This window comes from Cygnus atratus, chromosome 2 (genome assembly GCF_013377495.2).
Source record: "Cygnus atratus isolate AKBS03 ecotype Queensland, Australia chromosome 2, CAtr_DNAZoo_HiC_assembly, whole genome shotgun sequence".
Lineage (NCBI taxonomy): Eukaryota > Metazoa > Chordata > Aves > Anseriformes > Anatidae > Cygnus > Cygnus atratus.
Window position 1 is genome coordinate 92451604 of NC_066363.1, and position 18463 is coordinate 92470066.

General features: G+C 41.5%; 1 protein-coding gene across 28 annotated transcripts in view; it reads left to right on the forward strand.

The window, feature by feature from the left end:
• The window catches only part of LOC118249967 (poly(rC)-binding protein 3-like), a 514794-nt gene that overhangs the window by 471213 nt on the left and 25118 nt on the right, over positions 1-18463 (forward strand). For 20 of the 28 annotated variants that reach the window (XM_050708836.1, XM_035550507.2, XM_035550506.2 and 17 more), the window contains 6 exons: positions 2889-3020; positions 7060-7188; positions 9322-9465; positions 13610-13666; positions 14167-14242; positions 16069-16121. In XM_050708836.1, the coding sequence (XP_050564793.1) occupies positions 2889-3020; positions 7060-7188; positions 9322-9465; positions 13610-13666; positions 14167-14242; positions 16069-16121 (591 nt within the window). The remainder of the gene's footprint in view (positions 1-2888; positions 3021-7059; positions 7189-9321; positions 9466-13609; positions 13667-14166; positions 14243-16068; positions 16122-18463) is intronic. The other 8 variants (XM_035550517.2, XM_035550519.2, XM_035550526.2 and 5 more) reach the window with 3 other exon arrangements.

The following is an 18463-nucleotide window of genomic DNA, read 5'->3' on the forward strand; positions in this document are numbered from 1 at the left end:
CTCCAAATAAATTAGAAAAGGGTTGATGCTCATTTGTGAATGTTTATGAATAATTTGCTTAGCTCTAGGGAGAAGAAGGGGAGAAAGGGAAGGTGATAAAACATCAAGTTGCTGTTATGCCTGAGGCGTAGCAAATCCTGATGATCATTACCAGGTGAGGAGTCACCTCACGGACTTGTTTTGCTGACTGTGAAAACTGGCAGGTTTAACGTAAAGGGGGGCCTACAAGAAAGATGGGGAGAGATTTTACCAGGGAATATAGAGACAGGACAAGGGGTAACAGTTTTAAATTAGAAAAGGGTAGGATTTACATTAGATGTAAGGAAGAAATTCTTCACTCAGAGGGTGGTGAGGCACTGGCACAGGCTGCCCAGAGAAGCTGTGGATGCCCCATCCCTGGAGGATGCTCAAGGCCAGGCTGGATGGGGCTTTGGGCAACCTGGTCTGGTGGGAGGTGTCCCTGCCCATGGCAGGGGGGTTGGAACTGGATGATCTTTACGGTCCCTTCCAACCCAAACTATTATAGTATTCTATGATATAGAAATGAGTAAAGAAGAATTATGAAACTTTTTTTTTTCTTTCCTGGTGGTTGGTTACAACACTGAGCTGCCAGGTTTGCTTGCCTTGGGGGGAGCCTCAGGCACTGTGACTCTGGGTAATGTTACCTGCCCCAGAGCTGGGGACACCAGAATGTAGTACTGCTGTGAAGCTCCAGCACTGGGACACATCTCTCCCAGCACTCACAAGCTCCCAGTTAGCTCCTCCTGGCTGAGGAGCGGATGAGGAAAGCAGGCAAAAAGCCATGCAAGGTCCAACTCCAGTGTCTTCCAGATGGATGGAGTGCCCCAGAAAGTTAGAGGTTAAAGAAGCAGGGGTCTTCCAGCTTGAAAGAAAACTGTTCTGTGAGAATTTTTTGAGCCAACCCTCCCTTGGGAACCTGCAGTTCTGGAGAGGTTATTTTTGTTCTTTCATCTTTTGTTGTGTTTTCAAGCTGGAGTGATGCTTTTATGAGCTTGTCACTGAGACTCCATGTTTAGGCTTAGCTCCTTTCAAATGATGAGGAGAAAATAAAGATCACAGCGACCTTCAATGAACTATGTTTGTGAAGTGCTTTTGAAGGCAGTAAGTGCAGTGAATGCTTCAAGGCCAGGCCAATTATGATATGGACGTGGGAGACATTATCGGAGTCGTGCTGGGTGGCTTTGAAGTGGGTTATTTGCCTACATCTGGATGATTGTGTGCCACCACCTGGCATGAACATGATCTAGTGAGATGGTATCTTCCAGCTGAAAAATTGGCACGACTTGCACTTTATTTCAGATACATGGGTGCTGCAAAATTTTGCTATCCTTCTTGCTTTATTTTGGATTGCAATCTCTCACTGACACTGGCACTAAATGAAATGTGAGTTACTGGCTGGCAGAGAAACGATCAGATTGCTGTCTTATGGCATGCAGCCATGCCTCATTGTGTTCAAGATTTTTTCATCTCTTTCAAGCAAAGCAAGGTCATACTGAGCCAGTTCTTAGACAGCAGAATGCTACCTCCACAAATGCAGAGGTGCTGCAGGGAATGGTGCTGGTGTTATGGAGCTGAGCTCCTGCACCATGTCAACAAGGTGCGCAGACTTGTTTAAAATATTTTCTTTTTTAAGTTGGGGTCTTCACACAGTAGGAGTTGATCACACAGTATAGGAACTTTTTTTTTTGTAAAAGTGGTAGTCTTGATAAATAAGGATATAAGGTATCACATTAGTTCTGTCTGCTGTAAATCTTGTTGCATCTTAAATGAGTTAAATGAATATAAAATGCATCTTTTCTATCGTTCTTATCCTAATCTTTTCTGTGAACAGTGCAGTAGCTGTGCCATGTGCCCTCACTTACAAAATGAGAGAGTCTTTTCAGCTCACTGACAACATTCAGCAAACCACACCAAGATTCCCGTGAGCTGTTGGACAGGTGCTATGCAGCTTGTGGATTATTGCTTCTTTTTTGGTCCTAAGTGCTTTAAACAGCATACCATCATTCAGTGGAAAGATTAGCCTTAACTTTTCCTTTGTGATGAGTATATTAGAAAGATTGTTTTGTCTTGGCTAGAAAATTTTGAACAAGCGAAATATATTTAAAACAGTGCATACCTTGTGACAAGTAGTATATTAAAATGCTCTTGAAAATGTTCGGTGTAGTCTCACTGGAAAAAAAGATACATGAACACAGGTTAAAATACCTGGATACAGTAACTGCTATTCTTTGTGCTCTGGTTACAATGCTGTGAAGAAAAATATTTTAAAAATTATGCAGGGTGACAAATATACAGGTCTGCTACAAAAACAGAAATTAAACCTGTGCACAGCAAAATATTTATCAAAATAGCCTGATTTTATTTGCTTCAGATTATTCAGATTCTTTGTCATCCCCTTTATAACCTTTCTCCTTTGTGTCAAATCTGACAAGAAGATGCATGAAATGTAAAGACATATAATATAGTAGAAATGTTCTACTTGAGATGGTGGAAAATGAGATAAAATCAGGATTTGGGGGCTTATGAACTCAAAAACTTGCTTGTTTTTTTCAATCTGCTTCAAGCTAGTCTAATGGCAGATGCCACCTCCTCCTACCAGCCTTGTCACAAACACTGTTCTCTGGTCCCACAGCTTGGACCTGCAACACCAGAGAGCAAAAGCCTTCCTCCTCTGCCACAAGCTTCTTTTGCAGTTTGTGCTTGTATCATCTGCAGAGCTGGTGGCTTTACCTGCAGCAGAGATGAGCCGTGATTATTTGCACCCTCCCCAGGTCTTCAAGAACAGCTCAGGCATTTGCTCTGAGCCCTTTAATACTTAAGAGGAATGACAAATCCTCAGCTAATTCATATTGACATTGCTATTACAGGACATAAATGCTTCAATGACAAACAGCACAGTGACAAGCAAACCACCTGTAACACTGCGGCTTGTCGTCCCAGCAAGTCAGTGCGGATCCCTTATAGGAAAAGGAGGCTCCAAAATCAAAGAAATCAGGGAGGTAAGTCTCGGGGTGTCTGTCGGGGACACGAGCTAGCTCGGTGTCCTTCCACTGTGATTTGCCGATGGAAAATTCTTTGACCAAAATTATGTGACCAGCATTTTGCTATGAAATTTTTATAGTAGACACTGAAAGAGAGGTGACACCAAGGGCAGTTAGGGCCTTATCTTTTTGACTTTCAAGCACGTACTGAGTGAAAAGCCTTAGAAGACGCTGTTCTGGGGAAGCGGGTGTCCAAACCCACTGTGCCCCACTACCTTCCTTGAAGCTAAAGACAGTATGTGAAATAAAAATACAGGCTTATAATGTGTTCATTGCGGCAGTCCTAAAGCAGCTCAAACACAGCTTGGAAGGGGAAAATAAACAACTGAAAAAAGAACCAAACACAGTTTAGCAAAGCAACACCCTAGCAGCACAAAAGGCCCGTCAATCATCCTTGTGGGCTCAGCCCCTGGCCAGCAATGCACAGAGGGTGCCGAGGGAGCATTGCAGCCATTTCCAAACCAGTTCCAACCTTTGCAGACAGGGAAAGGCCCAGGTAGTGCTGGAGAGTCCATGTCAGGAGATCAAATGCTTGATCTACTCTAAAAAATGTATATTTTCATACTAATTTCCTTTTTCTCCCTAATAAACCTCTTCCATGGGTGACCTGACCTCATCTATGCTAAGCCCACATTGACTTTTTTTAATTGAGACTTTACCTAAAGGTATTCATTCAACACACTGTGCTAGCAGCCACTTTTTTCTCTAATCAGAAAATGCAAAAATGATCATACAGTGTCAGTTTTAACTGTTCCTTCCATAGCTACAACAACATAGCACATGCCAAGGTGAGGAGCCGATGTGTTTAACCAGTCAAACAAGAAAAGTAGATACATGCTACATTTATGTAAAGAAAATCCGAATAAGACATTTCAGAAAATGTTTTTTTTTTTTTTTTATCTCTGGAGAAAATGAGAGTACTCCTTCTACATTAGTATTCATCCCAATAATAACAATATAGGATAAAGTGTTGAATAGCAAGATAAAGTGCTGATCTTTTTTTTTTTTTTTTATTTGACTATGTCAAAACAAAGGCTTTTGACAGGCTTTACCAAAGTGAAACTTCCTTTTTTATCTAAAATGTAGATTCAAGACAGTAGGTTTCACTGTGCTTCTGTTTCATTTCAGACGTGAAAAAGTTAATGGGCATTTTTCTATCAGAAAATTTGATCAAATGTTGTAAAGGGGTGGAAAATGCTTTGATCAAATTCCTGCATCTAAAATTTGCTCCAAAATGGGCTTTATGGTAGTCAGGGAAGGAGAGGTGACCATAGAGGACAGTCTGGTGTCTTATTCCATTGATTTCCAAATTCTTCCAGATTCTTTTATTTGGATTCAAATTTGATTGCCCTGGGACTTTTTCAACAAAGTTCGTTCTGAAGGCATATCTTCACCATTGAGAATTTGGCCTCTGCTGGAAGGGGCTTTTCTCTCCTTGCATGCACGCTGCTTCCATCAGCTGGCAGAGCAGCCAAAGGCTGCTGCAGGGTTTTTGCTGCCAAGCAAACAATGTGTTGTTTCTCCATGTGCCTCTTGCTTTGTAAAGTGAGTTCATGGAAACATGCATACAGTGTCTGCTCTAAACTCACAAGAATAATTTGGAGCTCTGCCATTTGATGGGGTCTTTTGTTTACTGAGACCTGTAAATAAAAGGAAATTATGAATCAGATTTTTTTTCCTTGGGATTTTGTTACTTTTTTTCATCAAAGAGGAAGCTATGCCTCTCCGTAGTACTTATTTTCAAACCTGCTTTTGGGAAGTGGGCGATGGAGTCACTTGGTGACACTGAGGGGGAGAAAACATTATTTCTGTGCAAATATTCTCATGGGAAACCGTCTCTCTTTTTCTTTTTAATCACAAAAAGAGCTTTGTAATAGGTGGGATGCAATACCAGAGTGTTGAAACACGTTTCCTGGGTAGAAGGAAGGTGTTCTGCTTACTTCGCCCAGGGGACATTTCTGGCTCAGGCCCTGCACAGCTGCTTGGCTCCAGCACGTGCAGCAGCTGGCGTCTGGGCCCCAAAACTGCAGAGCGGCTCCTGCTTTCACCATGGCAGGCAACAGGGGAAGCCTTGCTGAAGCCTTGCCACTGCAGAAGGCAAAGCTGCTACAGGAGCATTCAGCTGGGAGGACCTCAGCCACAGGACATGATTTTCCTCAGTCTTCCAGGTCTGTTGGATGTCCAGGAGAACTGCCAGGCAGCAGGGCTCTGGCTGATTTCTTACTTGTGTTACAGTAGTACCAGGTGTGGTCTGGTGAGTGCTTAGCTGCAGGTTTTACAGCTGTCACTTCTTTGGCTTTTATTTTAAGTACTGGAAATCTCACCCAGAACACTGAGTCAGTGCTCTTAGAACACAGGTCTTTAAATTTGAAATCAGGTCTGTGTACATTAAATGAATAAAGTGATTACTCTGGTGAGTACAATTTCTGAAGCAATTAGCTACTACTCCAGTACAAGGAAGTAAAAGGATATTGTGTGGCCAAAGAGGTCTTTGGATAAGGCTAATGTAGCGTGAATTCACACTGTACGTTTGCTTAGGCATAAGGGTAATGGACAAGGCATTACTCGTGTTTTTGTGGCTGACATATGGCCAAAGTAAAAGAATGAACAAAACTAGCATTGGAAGCAAATACATAAATGACTGCAGTGTTTGGCAGAGTATTTTGTGCTTGGTGTAGAGATACCCAGAACAGCATGTTAAACAGTAACTGATATCAAACATTAAAAAAAAAAAAAAAAAAAGGAGCATCCATCTCGAGATGTGATCTAATGTCATCATCACACAACACACTGAGCAGCAATTGCATGAGGGATGCTCTTTTGTGCTCAGCCAGGTACCTTGGAACAACACGCAGGGCTGCTGTACAACAACAATGAGGTTGCCTGAATTTGCAAGGCAAGGTTATAAAAAAGAATAGAAAAGCATGGCAGATTGATCGAATTATGATGAAATTCCAAAGCCTGTTATAGAATAAGGGATTGATATTCTGGCTTTAGACAGCACTAGTGAACAGAAGATGCAATCAGTAATTTAATCAGCCTCTTGAAAGAGGAATAGCATGCATTGTGTCTGACCATCAGGAAAATAAATTAACTCCTTGCTGACTGACACAAACTCAATGATTACTAAACAATAATTTTTAAAAGCTCCATATATTGCATTTCAATAAGTCAGGATAATATTTTGTTTGTAATATGTGGAAGTGCTAACTCAATATGAAATGCATGTTGTTGTTTTTCTCTATTGATTTAAAAAGTCTTCCAGGATTATTTTTTTTTGTGAAACAATGCCAGGGATTGCTTTGGTCTCATGTCTTTCTCTCCTTTCTTTATTTTTTTAGTAATATGCATTAGTGCTACGATCAAAGTTAAGTAAAAATACTGGCTCATTACCCCCTTGGGTTCGTTAATGAGCTAAAAGCTGCTGATGTGCATATATTTAATCAACACTAAATGTAATTTAGAAGTGCTCATGACCATCCCAAGATATTCTGAAGTATAAAGCAGCTCCAAATTTCATCCAAAGAAACAAGTCAGCCATCAGTAGATTAAGGAGCCAGATATCTTCAGCTTGTTTGCAGATCTTCTGTTATAATCAATTTTTCCTAAATTTGTTGTTGTCGTTGTTCTTGGAAAGTACTTTATTTCACTTTTTTCTCTTTTAGTCAGCACTGCAGTTTTCTGTCTTTGGGAGGGTTAAAAGATTCGTCCTCAAATGCAGATCATAGTTTGCTTCTTTAACAGCTATTGAATCTTCCTATGATGGGTTTCTTTGCAAATTGGCTTGAACAGGCAGACCTGTGCTCTGCCAGAATCCCAATTACTGTGTCCGGGTGTGTGTTTACACACACTCTCTACTATGCATTTAGCAAGAAAAGACAAAGTTTAAAGGTGCCTCCCCTCCGTCACATCGGTCCTCAGCAGTGAATGGCTGGCGTTGGCGGGGTGCCGTTGCCTTCCCGACAGTGACGCTCTGTTTGGTTTGCCTCTGCTCAAGTCCACAGGAGCCCAGGTGCAAGTCGCGGGGGACATGCTGCCAAACTCGACAGAGCGTGCAGTGACTATATCGGGCACTCCCGATGCCATCATCCAGTGTGTGAAGCAAATATGCGTGGTCATGCTGGAGGTAAGCGATTGCTTGGATTATCACCTCTCAGACGGGAGATGCTCAAACACATCGCTGATTTTCAAGTGCCCTGGGTGCTCCCGAGAGGCGCTGCCCATCCTCCCCAGGTCAGGGATTTCAGGGGGACTCTTCCAGAGCCTCAGACACCTGCCTGGTATTTGAGAGCCTCTCAGAGAAGGCTTCAGCAACCCAAGACCAGGGCTGTCATGACACCATCAAACAGCAAAACATGGTCCACCACAGACCCGCAGCCTGTCTTTAGAGAAGAGTGTTTCATTCTGATGCAGGACAGGGCAAAAAACATATAGGACTTGTTTTAAGTGGAAACAATTCTGGCTAACATGATTTAGACTTACTAGGACTCTTTGCTTCTTTAGGGTCAGATTATTGCGTAAGGCCAGAATGTTTCATTTTGACAGCAGTTTTTTAGCTCTTAGGTTAAGTGATGCAAAATTAAGTTATACACAAATCTGGGTGTTTTGATCCTGTGTTGAAGATGTCTATGCTTTCGAGCAAACAATTAAGTTGAATAGAAGTTCGAAAAAAAAAAGTCAGCTTATCAAAATGAAATATTTTGACCTAGTAACCTTAATTTTTGGTAACGTGAAACATCTCTGTTTTTGTCACATTTTCTGCTGGAAAAAAATCTGGGCTTTTTTGTTTTGTTTTACATTTTTTTCCTTTTTTTTTTTTAACATAAGTGTAGTCAAAAGCTATCTCATTATGATCTCTGATGCCCTGCTGTTTCTTAATTCCTTTAAGATAGGAGAAACAGTGTTTGAGACAGCACTATGGCTATTAGCTGTTCAGGAGCATGCACTGCATCCCAGTGACATCCAGCCTTGTGCAAATGAAGGCATAAAATTTAAAAAATCCAAAGAATTTTACTGGGAAAAAGTGACTCTTACTTCAGCTTTTGTTGAACTACAGTGAGGAAAGAATTTCTCTATAAAAGTAAAAGAGAACACAAAGTTAATATTCAAAAAGTAATTTCAGTTCATGAGACATGGATGGTAATAGTTATCAGCTTTGTGAATACAGTGTGTAGCCTCATATCCAAGCTGCATGGAATAAATAGTTATTTGCCAAAGAATATGAGAAAAAACACTTTATAAATTCAGAGAGACAGTTCTATATTCCACTTTTCAAGTAACCACTTCTGACACAGGAATTACACAATTTTAGCATTAGGCAAATTGCGAGCAGTACTCACAAAGAAAGCACTGGCTTAACTACAGTTCGCTTCTTCAAATACTTAAAGACCTCAGAAAATGGATACACTCTAACTTGTTGCCAAATTAACAATATACTACAAACACTTTCATTTAAATTAAATAGCTAATTATATGGTATTAATTAATGGAAGTGCTATTGCTGTTATCTTTCTTAGTTGTAGTTACTGCGTTGAAATCAGGGCACCATTCTGCTGGGTGCTGCATAGGTAGCTTGAAGCCTGTTTTACAGACACCTGCTTCCACTTTTATTTATGGGGAGAAAGTTAGCCTCTGTCAGTTATTTTCCCTTTGTATCCTTGCCTTGGGCTGTAGGGAATAAATTTCCTTTCTGTGCATTTCAAAGGCTGTAGCAAGGCTCCTGCTGTAGCTGGGAGGAATTTTCTCCATCCTTTCTGCTCAGCCAGACAGGAGGCAGGACCAGGCCAGTTGCTTGCCATTGAACAGCTAACTTAACTGAGTTGGTAAAACAGGAAAACTTGATGTGTAGCAGAAAAGAAAGCAGAAAAGGAAAGATCGATAAACAGGACGTGCTGTGTGCTATGTGTGCTAACAACGTGGGAGTGTAGGCCAGATTCTTCTAAAACATCAACAAATTTCAAAATTATTTCCTGAAATGCCTTGAAATGCTTAATGAAGCTTATAAAGCTTCCTCTGATAAGAGTGGTAGTGAAGCCAGGAGTGCCAGCATTGCCTCTTTCAGTTGGGCAGCCAGTCCTTGGCTTATCCCCTTGAAGCCCAGACTTTGGCCTCCAACTTTGAGGCTCCTGGGATGGAGGGCAGGGTGGGCTGGGCCGAGTCAGCTGCACCCCTTTTTGTCCGGGGTGGCCAAGGTAAGGAATGATTTTTATTGAGCTCTGCTTCATTCTGCATTTTGATCGCTTTGTGTTTTTGTCTGCAGTCCCCACCCAAAGGTGCCACCATCCCCTACCGTCCCAAACCTGCCTCTGCACCTATCATTTTTGCAGGTGGCCAGGTAAGAGCAGACACCATTTTGGCTTCAGCTGGAAACCACACCGTCTTGGCCCAACCTCAGCCAGCGCCTGTTAGTTTTCAACTTTTACTCCTTTTTTTTGCCCGGTATAGTATTGGTGTGCTTTGTCTACTCTGTGTACTTGCAGTTTGCAGGGAAGGAGAACACTGCATTGCAAACTTAAAGGGAAAACAGCAAGAAGGCATTGAATGGGGGACATCTGATACACAGGCTGTGTTTCCTGCTGCTGTATAAACCTGGGAAGTGGGTATTCTGCACATGACTTCAGTAATACCCCTAATTTCTATTGTTTAATAGTTCCTCAGGACCAAATAGCAGTGGGGTTTTGAGGTTACAAAAACTACTTAAACACAAGTGGAGACTTCCCCAGACGTGAAATGCATGGCCTCATTTATAATGGAATCAGAGCTTTCCCATTTCTTTTTTACATAGTGATATTTTGACTATTCCCCCTGCATCTTAAGCTAATCAGGGTTCTCATCTGTTTTTAAAACGCCATGTGTGATGTGACTCTGCCTCATCTTGTGATAATGTCCTGAGGTGGACCTGCAGCAGGCAGCAGAGATGTGACTGGAATTTTCTCTACCACCATGCATATTGCAATGGCAATGCACTTTTAGCAAATGATGAGCCAGCAGCAAACACAGCTGATATGTACTCTAAAAACACCTTAAGAGGCTCACAAAGGGACTTATAACCAGCAAGCTAAGAGCAGCATTGCCTAGATATGTGGAAAGGTAAAGTGGTGTGCTGCAAGCCCTGCCCAGCTCAGGGGGAAGCTGGTTTCCTGAATCTAGGCCAGAAGAAGGCTGCCATCTCTCTTCTTGGGATTCATGTGTGTGAAGCCCCTCCGTCAGTAAGGCACCCCAGTCCAGCCAAATCTTTTCCCCCAGATGAGGGCAAAGCCCCTTTTTTAAGTAGTTACGCAGTGGGAAGAGCCACTCACCTGCATGGTGGGACATCTGCAGATAGGCCTCACCACCACCAATCCAGCCCAGCCCAACCCAGGTCATCACCCTGGACCAGCCTAGGGGTCAGTGGGGACCTGTCATGGGGTGTTGGATGGTGGCTGACATGCCAGCAGCCCTGGAGCCTTTGTCTCACCCCAACAGGCAATTCAGAAATCATATAAGAATCTGGACACCATGTTCTTGGTGGGGCAGACAGCATGAGGTGCTGCTGGCATGGCATTCTGCATCTCCCTGGTCTGCTGCTTTGTCAGCAAGCTCCACTCCTGAACATCTCAAATGCACATCGAAGAGACATTCCTTCCAACAGGCCTCTAATAAGCTCTCTCTGATTTTTATCTCAGAATTTTACCTTCTACCCTGTAATGCTATATTGTGATATATATCCAGAATTTTGTAATCGGGGTATAGTAGCTTTCAATCCCCTGTGTCCAAGTTTACCACTCTTAATTTTCTTCAAAATAAGAAATCTGCTTCCTTAGTGACCAAAGTTGAATTGGAATTAAAGATAATTTGCCAAAAGTTGGTCTGAAAGTTCAGAATAATTTACTCCACAGATACATTAAGTTTATACTGCAGTGCTTTCCTTTTAGAAATGTGTGTGTGCAAATAAGCAGCAGCCCGTCTTACCAGTACTGTAATTGCCACTTCTTTCAAAGACTGTATGTGATTACTCAAAAATTTTGAAGCTGTTTGCTAGGGAGCTGAGAACAGTTCATACAAATAACTGAAAGTGTCCTATTTGAAGGCCTCATAGGTCTTGCCATCTTCAGTTTTACCAGTTAAAAAGGTGTTCTCACTTTTATAATGCAACCTTGTTGATGTGAGAGAGTGTATATGAGACAGATGCTTTGTGTGTGCTTTGAATGTGGTCTCTGACTAACCAAACTTTTCGAGAAAATGCTTGAGTGTATTTGGGGGTCAGTATGGAAAGTCACTTCAATGGGTTTCACGTGTGGAAACTAATTAATATTGAAAATAAAATTTCATCAACAATGCTAAGGCCACCCAATTTTCTGACAACAGTATCAGAAGATATTTTTCCATTCTAAATAACATCGTGGCTATCTTGAAAGGTTTTAGTTTTTTTAATGCTTGCATATCAAGCAACACTAGCAAAATCAAATTCCTGTTCTTACTTAACAAGTTGGGGTTTTGTTCTTATAAGTATGGTTTTAATTCTCTTGTGCTTCTTCGATATTGCATTGCATGACAGAAAAGGAAGCTGAACTGTCCTGCCCTGCTCTGCCACTTACCAACACTGAGTCTATGCATTGGTTAAAAAATAAAAATAATTTAAAAAAATCAGCACTCCTGCCTGACGGAAGCAAATTGGAAATTTCTACCCATTGTGCTACACTGCTGTTTAGATGGCTACAGCTTTGCTTTACGTCTCTTAGCAGCCTTATGTTTTACATTGAGGAAGGTTTGTAGACCAGGTCATTCTCGCTCTTACTAATGTCAGTACATCAGTAGGAAAGTTGCCCTAAACACTGATGGAAGCAGACCTGTAGCTGATGTCCTGGGTGAAGCGTTACAGTGCCGATGTCTCAGTAGCCACTACCAGGTTTGTACTTGATATGTTTCTGCCACAGAAAGGGCGTAGATCCACTACTAAGGAGTAAAGTAGTCAAAGACAGTTTTCCTCAACATAAATCAATCAAATGATCTTTTGGGAGCCTAAGAAGTAAAAAGTGATTTTTTTTCACTAGGAAACAAAAAACAGTCAAGGCCCATTTTGTCCATGCTACTTTGACAGTTTTCATTGTCAACAGCATAATAACTAGTCTGAGCTCTGAGTGCTAGATATCCCTCTTATTTCCACATTTTTGATTGCTTCCTCATATGTATTCATGGAAGTAAGAGGGAGAAGAGTGGTGACGAAGAGGGTGACTTTCGTTAGATTTGGGTTTGTTTTTTTTTAAATTTATTTTGGTAATTCCTTGCTGGTTTGCAGACCACATCTTGGGAAGCACCTTTGTAAAAAGATGTCTCCTCAGCTGGATTTGAAGTAAAGCCAAGATCAGATTGGCCACGTCTGGTCCAGCAGATAGTCCCAGAGACCAAAGCATGGTTTCCCAGCCCACTGTTTGCTCAAGGACCTAGGCCATTGCCCAATGGCACTTCCATCTATCATCTGGGAGGCTGCTCCTGTGCTCGGCTATGCTGAAAGCCCCCCCACTCAGCAAAGCAGACTAAGATTTTCTTAAAGGTTGTCCTCAGTTGGTAAAACGCTTAAACACATGCTTTGCTTGCTTAGGACCCCCTGATGGTAGTGATCATCTGTTTTGGTGGATGGGAGCCTTTTCATTTATAAACCATTTGTAATGGCCATTCCCCATACACGTATGCAAGTGTGTACACCCATAAACATCCCATTGAGCCCAGCAGCAAGCACTCTTCTGCCTGAAAACTGCTTATGGGCATAATGTTTGCTGGATGACGGCCTTGTTTTTTAACTAATTTAAAAACTAAATGAAATGTTTCTTCTCCAGAAGGGAAATTCTGCTGCAGAAACGTGCATTAAGCAGTTGGGGCATTAAGGGTTTTAATATGCGAACACCATTAAATGAATTGTTTTATCATTTGCAGAGGATTCATTACTTTCTAAGAGGCCTTTTGTCAAATAAGCATTTTGCAAACTAAGCTAATCAGCTCTGTTCCAGTTTATACTTCTCCCACTATAAATATTTATACGTTATAATTTGTCCTTCTGCTTCCCTGCCTAAGCACAAGCACGTTAAAATTTTTCTGACAAGCCGCTCCTTTCAGAAAAGCCCTACAGCATACAACAGAAAACTGCACTCTCCTTCCAGTTGTTTCTTTGCAGGCCGTAAGAGAGGGCTGAATGGAGCCAGCAGGAGATGGGGGCAGTGCCAAGGTGTGCCAGGATCACCACGCCAGGGCCCCACAAGGGCACGCTGCCATCTGTCAGGCGTGCTTGTGTCCCCGTGGGCACAGCCACCAGCAGAGCAAGTCGCCCCCTGCACCAGGGTGGCCATAGCTTGGGCAACAGCACTTGGCATCACCCCTCTTGCATGATGGAGGCCTTTCTGCACCATGCCAAGCATTATCAAGCAGCACAAGAAAATTAAGCTTCGCTCAGAGCTGAGAGCGATGTGGGTGGTATTTTCATGGGGAGACAGTGGGACACTTTCAGATGCAAGAGGGAAGGGTGATCGTCCCACCCGACTGACCCGTGTCTTCACTGTGCTTCTTGTTTCCAGGCGTTTACAATTCAGGGGCAGTATGCCATCCCGCATCCAGACGTGAGTCCAGCGCATGTAAATTACTCCCTTTTTCTTCCTCTCCCTCTCATTTGTTCCGGGCAACATTTACTTTCTGCAGTTATCAATGGAGACATGGCCTAGGGACACCTGTCCCCACAACATATGTTATTGCCAAGTGCTAGTTCAGCTGCATCTTTTATCTTGTGTAATAATTGCTAGAAAGTACAGTGGCCCAGGAACAAATTACAGTTATCTTGGTCTTTTTTTGCATGTGATAAATCTGAGTTCTTTTAATCTGTAATTCTACAGTAATTGGTTAATATTAACAATAGCCATTACATGTAATAACAGTAGAGATGTCATTTATAACCAGTTTGGGTTTTTTGTTGTTTTTTTTCATTTCTTTCTCTACAGTAGATCAGAGTGAATGATTAAGCCTTTTTTTTTTTAATATAATTTTAATTAATCCAGTTTTAGAACATGTAAGATGGTTTCTCTGCTCTGAAATAATTCCATTTGATTGGTTAGTTCTAATTTCCCATCCTGCCCTGCAGTTGACCAAGCTTCACCAGTTGGCTATGCAGCATCCCCCCTTTACTCCCCTTGGGCAGACCACCCCTGGTTTCCCTGGTACGTACCCATGACCCCCTGGGGATGTCCTTCTTCTTAACAGCTTTGTTTCCCATGGTCATTACATCATTTTAATAATAAATGCGGTCAATGACCAGTGATCCTTCTGTTTTGACGCATTAATCTTTGTTCTTCCCTCCCTTGCCTCTGTTACAGTTCCTTTCATCTTTATTAAAACGTGCTTTGTTTGTTACATTTATTTAATCGAAACCGCTCCATTTGTACCATTGGCTAAAAACCCTGGGTTTCTTTTTTTCAGTCCTTGTAAAGTTATTGGGGACCATACAGCATGTACCAGTGGGTTCTGAGGAAAGCTCTTGTGTGTGTGTCTTGTCAAATACCGAGTTTGGTAACACCTTTCAGAAAGAAGCAAACATAGGAAAACAGTATGTAATCGCAGCATAGAAACTCTGATTAAAGAAATTACTGCATGCTGAAACAGGAATTTTGTATAGGGCCAAAAGTCTTAAAAGCATCTCTAATCATCACTTCTGGGACAGGCGCCTCCCATCCTATTAGGAATGCATTATTGCATTACAAACTGCAATGGAAATACAGATCACTTAAGGACTGTGAAATTTGGCCCATAATTATTAGAGCACATGAGCTGAAGCTGAGTTTTTTATTCAAGAGAAAGAAGAGACTCAAGTCAGTTAACCGTGCGATAAATCATTTTTATTGTACTTCAGTACATTGGGACTTGGCATCTAAAATTTCACAAAGCAGATAAATATATACTGGTACATGCTTTGTATGGCAAATAACATTTTATCACATACATCAAATTTTGTGAGCAACTTGATTGTGTTATATGCAATGTAAAATAAGTATACACAGTTCTTAGCTGAATGTAAACTCAAGTAAAATGTAGGTGAGTTGCTTTTTTGTAAAAGTACTTCTGTTCCACCTCTTCTAGTTGGAAACAAGTATTTTGGCATGCCTTTACAGATGATAATAAAGCTTAAAAAAAAAAGAGAAAGAGAAATGACATCCAAAATACAATTTTGTTTCTTCATGGTGTATCTGATAAAATATCTACAAGTAACACTAATTTGCCTTTCCCAGCTTTGTATTTTCCTCATTCTTGTAATTAACACGCTGCTCCTTAATCTTTTCCTGGTTATATTGGTGAGATGTATGTTTCTGTAATGTTACTGTGTGTTAGAGCAGTAATTCCATTTCTCCTGACCATTTTCCTTTTGTCCACCCAATTTAAAAACAAATGTATGCAGCTTACAGTATTCTGTACTCTTCCCTTCAAAAATGATCCTTCCCAACATTCTTCGGCAACTAATCCCACATATAATTTCCAAATTTTACTAGGTTAATTTCCTCATTGTTATTTTAATTTGTTGATTTTTCTTTTCATAGCTATGTATTTGGTTCAGCTAATTTTTCTGTTTGACCTCCACTCTCATTTTCGGTATTGTACAATATCTGGTAGACAATTTCAAATTGGTCAAATTTCAGCCACCCATTAATTTCTGAATCGGTGTATTTAGAGCAAACTTCAGAAAGTATTTTTAGGTGAAACTCTCCATTTTCTAGAAGATTTTGTGTGACCCTGTGGAATCACCTGACATTTGTTGTTTTGGTGGGTTAAAGGTTAATTAAAATAAGGCTCGTTTAAAATGAGTCCAGCCCTCTGAGTTCTGCATCTCTTGCTTTTTCTTCCGTTTTGCTAGCACTTCTCTACTTTTCTTTGCTCTTCTCTCTCTTTTCTTTTTTTTTTTTTCCTCTAGTACGTTTCCTTCTTTATGATATCACTTGTGTCTTACCCTTTTTGCAAACAACTGGCATAACATTTTCCCTCTGTCCCTACATAGGACTGGATGCCACTACTCCAACCAGTTCCCATGAACTTACTATTCCCAACGATGTAAGTGGACCAATAGTCAGTACCGCTTTCTCTTCTCGCTCTCCTCTGCCACCGGAGGGGAAACCTCCCATCTTCAGCTGATTTGCAAAAACTAGTCCCCCAAAATAACCTTAGTCTATTTCTAGGGGGAAGGAGCATCATGGACGATTAAAACACTGACAGATGCAGTGGAGGTGGCTGTCACCTCTGGTGCCACATCTCCTGATTTAGTTGCACAGCAGTGTCAGTGCCACAATGTTTTGCCCGTTTCCTTAAAGCCTGAGTGCCTGCTGCTCTTAGTGGAAAGCAGATGTGGTCTGAGATGCATAACCAAGATCTATCTCACAGGTTGCACTAGCAGAAGGGCAAAAGCAGGTTGGAAATCACTCAGCCCCTGCGTGCTCAGCACCGGGCAGGGCAGAGGGGCTGCACTGCAGCTGCTAGTGCCAGGCTGGTCTGTGCCAGAGCCTGTGCTTATCCCAGACTGCGTACGCCCCCTGACAAAAAAAAAAAAAAAAAAAGTGACTTTGGTTATGTCAAGGTGCAATACAAGAGTTTATCTGAAAGCAGGGGCTCTAAACATTCCTGCTTCAGCAACTCTGCACTGGCTGTGATGGACAGACCCGGTCTCTACAAGCAGTGCAGTGCTGAATCTTATAGCGGTTGCTCAAAATGCCCAGCTGATGCTCTGCATATCATGCAAAAACGCCTTCCAATTTTATTCCCCTTCACTGCAAACAGGGTTTTATTTTTCAGTTTGCATTACAAATGAGTCACTTGGAAAATGGAAGATTTCCCCTCCAGTAAAAAAGAAAAGCTTTCAAGCATGAGTGGGATCACAAATAGCAATTATATTCCTTAAGAGAGACTTACAGGATTGTGTAAGCCCTATTAAACTCAGTGGCAATGATTTACAGTAAGAAAAAAATACAAAACAACAAAGAAGAAGCAAAGTTAATCTTTTTTTTTTAATGAGTGCAGTGATCTTGTAATCTTTCTGTTACTTAAAGGATGTCCTGTTGATTTGTCAGTACCTGCTTTATAACCCAATTTACTGTACATTGAGTATTTTATGAGAGCGTGGTATTTATCCTTACAATGCAAGTTTCTGTAGTCTCACTTTCAGGCAGATTTTGCGCTTGCCATCAGTGACATAAATCCAAGGTTACTCTTCTGACTTCAGATATTCAGGGCTCATACCAGAGAAAGAGGTGGAGACAGCTGGCCTTGCGTACTGTAGTGCAGTAGGGGGGGAAAAAAAATTGATTTCTGATCTAGGAGGTATGAAATGGCCTGGCTCAGCACTATTCTCTGAAAAGCAAATATGCATCCATGTGTTGTTTGTGAAGATTAGAAAGATTAGAAACCAAGGCCTGAATGGGTTTGGGCTTAGACACAGCCTGCAGAGGCACTACAGGCAGCAAAAGGGAGTTTTTGCGGTGGCTCGGATGGGAGAGGCAGCAGCAGTTGTGCAGTGCTGGTAATTTGACTTCGCTTTCCCAACAAGCATCTCCTGGTCCTGTTTTGGACACGTGCCTGAATCCCTCACCTCCTTGTATGCACTCACACCTGCAAAAGTCCAGCACAGATGAGAACAGTATCAGGTTTGCAAAAAGCCACTCTGCAGTTGCCAGAGAAGGCAGCATGCCTATACGTGTGTTACGCTTATTTTTTAAAACCAATATAATGATAAACATAAAAAAGCCAAAGCCTCAGTATGAATCTGATGAAGGAAAATCAAATAGAAGGAAAATAAGGATCTCAGAGGTTAGCATAGTCTACAGAAAGTAGAAATTATTAGCCATTTGCAATTTGCATAGCTTCGTATTAAAATAAATTTTATTTCCTGTTATTATTGTAACAATGTCATGCTGCTTTCTTCATACATTATGCTGATAATTGCAAGTAACATGTTGCTAAATAAAAAAAAGACATATGGTGGAACAGATAAATGCATTTTATAGAAAACTGTTTTCCAAGTGCTAAGAGCCCAGTCTTCTTCTCCACATAGTGAATTCAGAAGATTTGCCTCTCTAGGTTTTCTTTATAACTTCTGGGCATCTCCAAAAAGAGAATGGAGAGGACATTTCTCCAGGTCCCACTTAGATGTCACTTTATTCCTTATCTAACATCTCATTTTCCTCATCAAAACCACTTACAGGGCCGTTTGGTTGCTCTGGCCTCCCAAAAGAGGCTGTTGGCAATGTCCATATTGCCAAGAAATCTCTGCGGTACCCATTGAGTCCCCACTTTCGCCTTTTGAAGCAAGCAATCCCATTGATTCTGTGAGCTGTAAAAGTTAAGAAAATGTTGGTGCCAGTTGTGTAAGTTCATTAATTCCTTTGGCACCCTCCTGGGGAGGT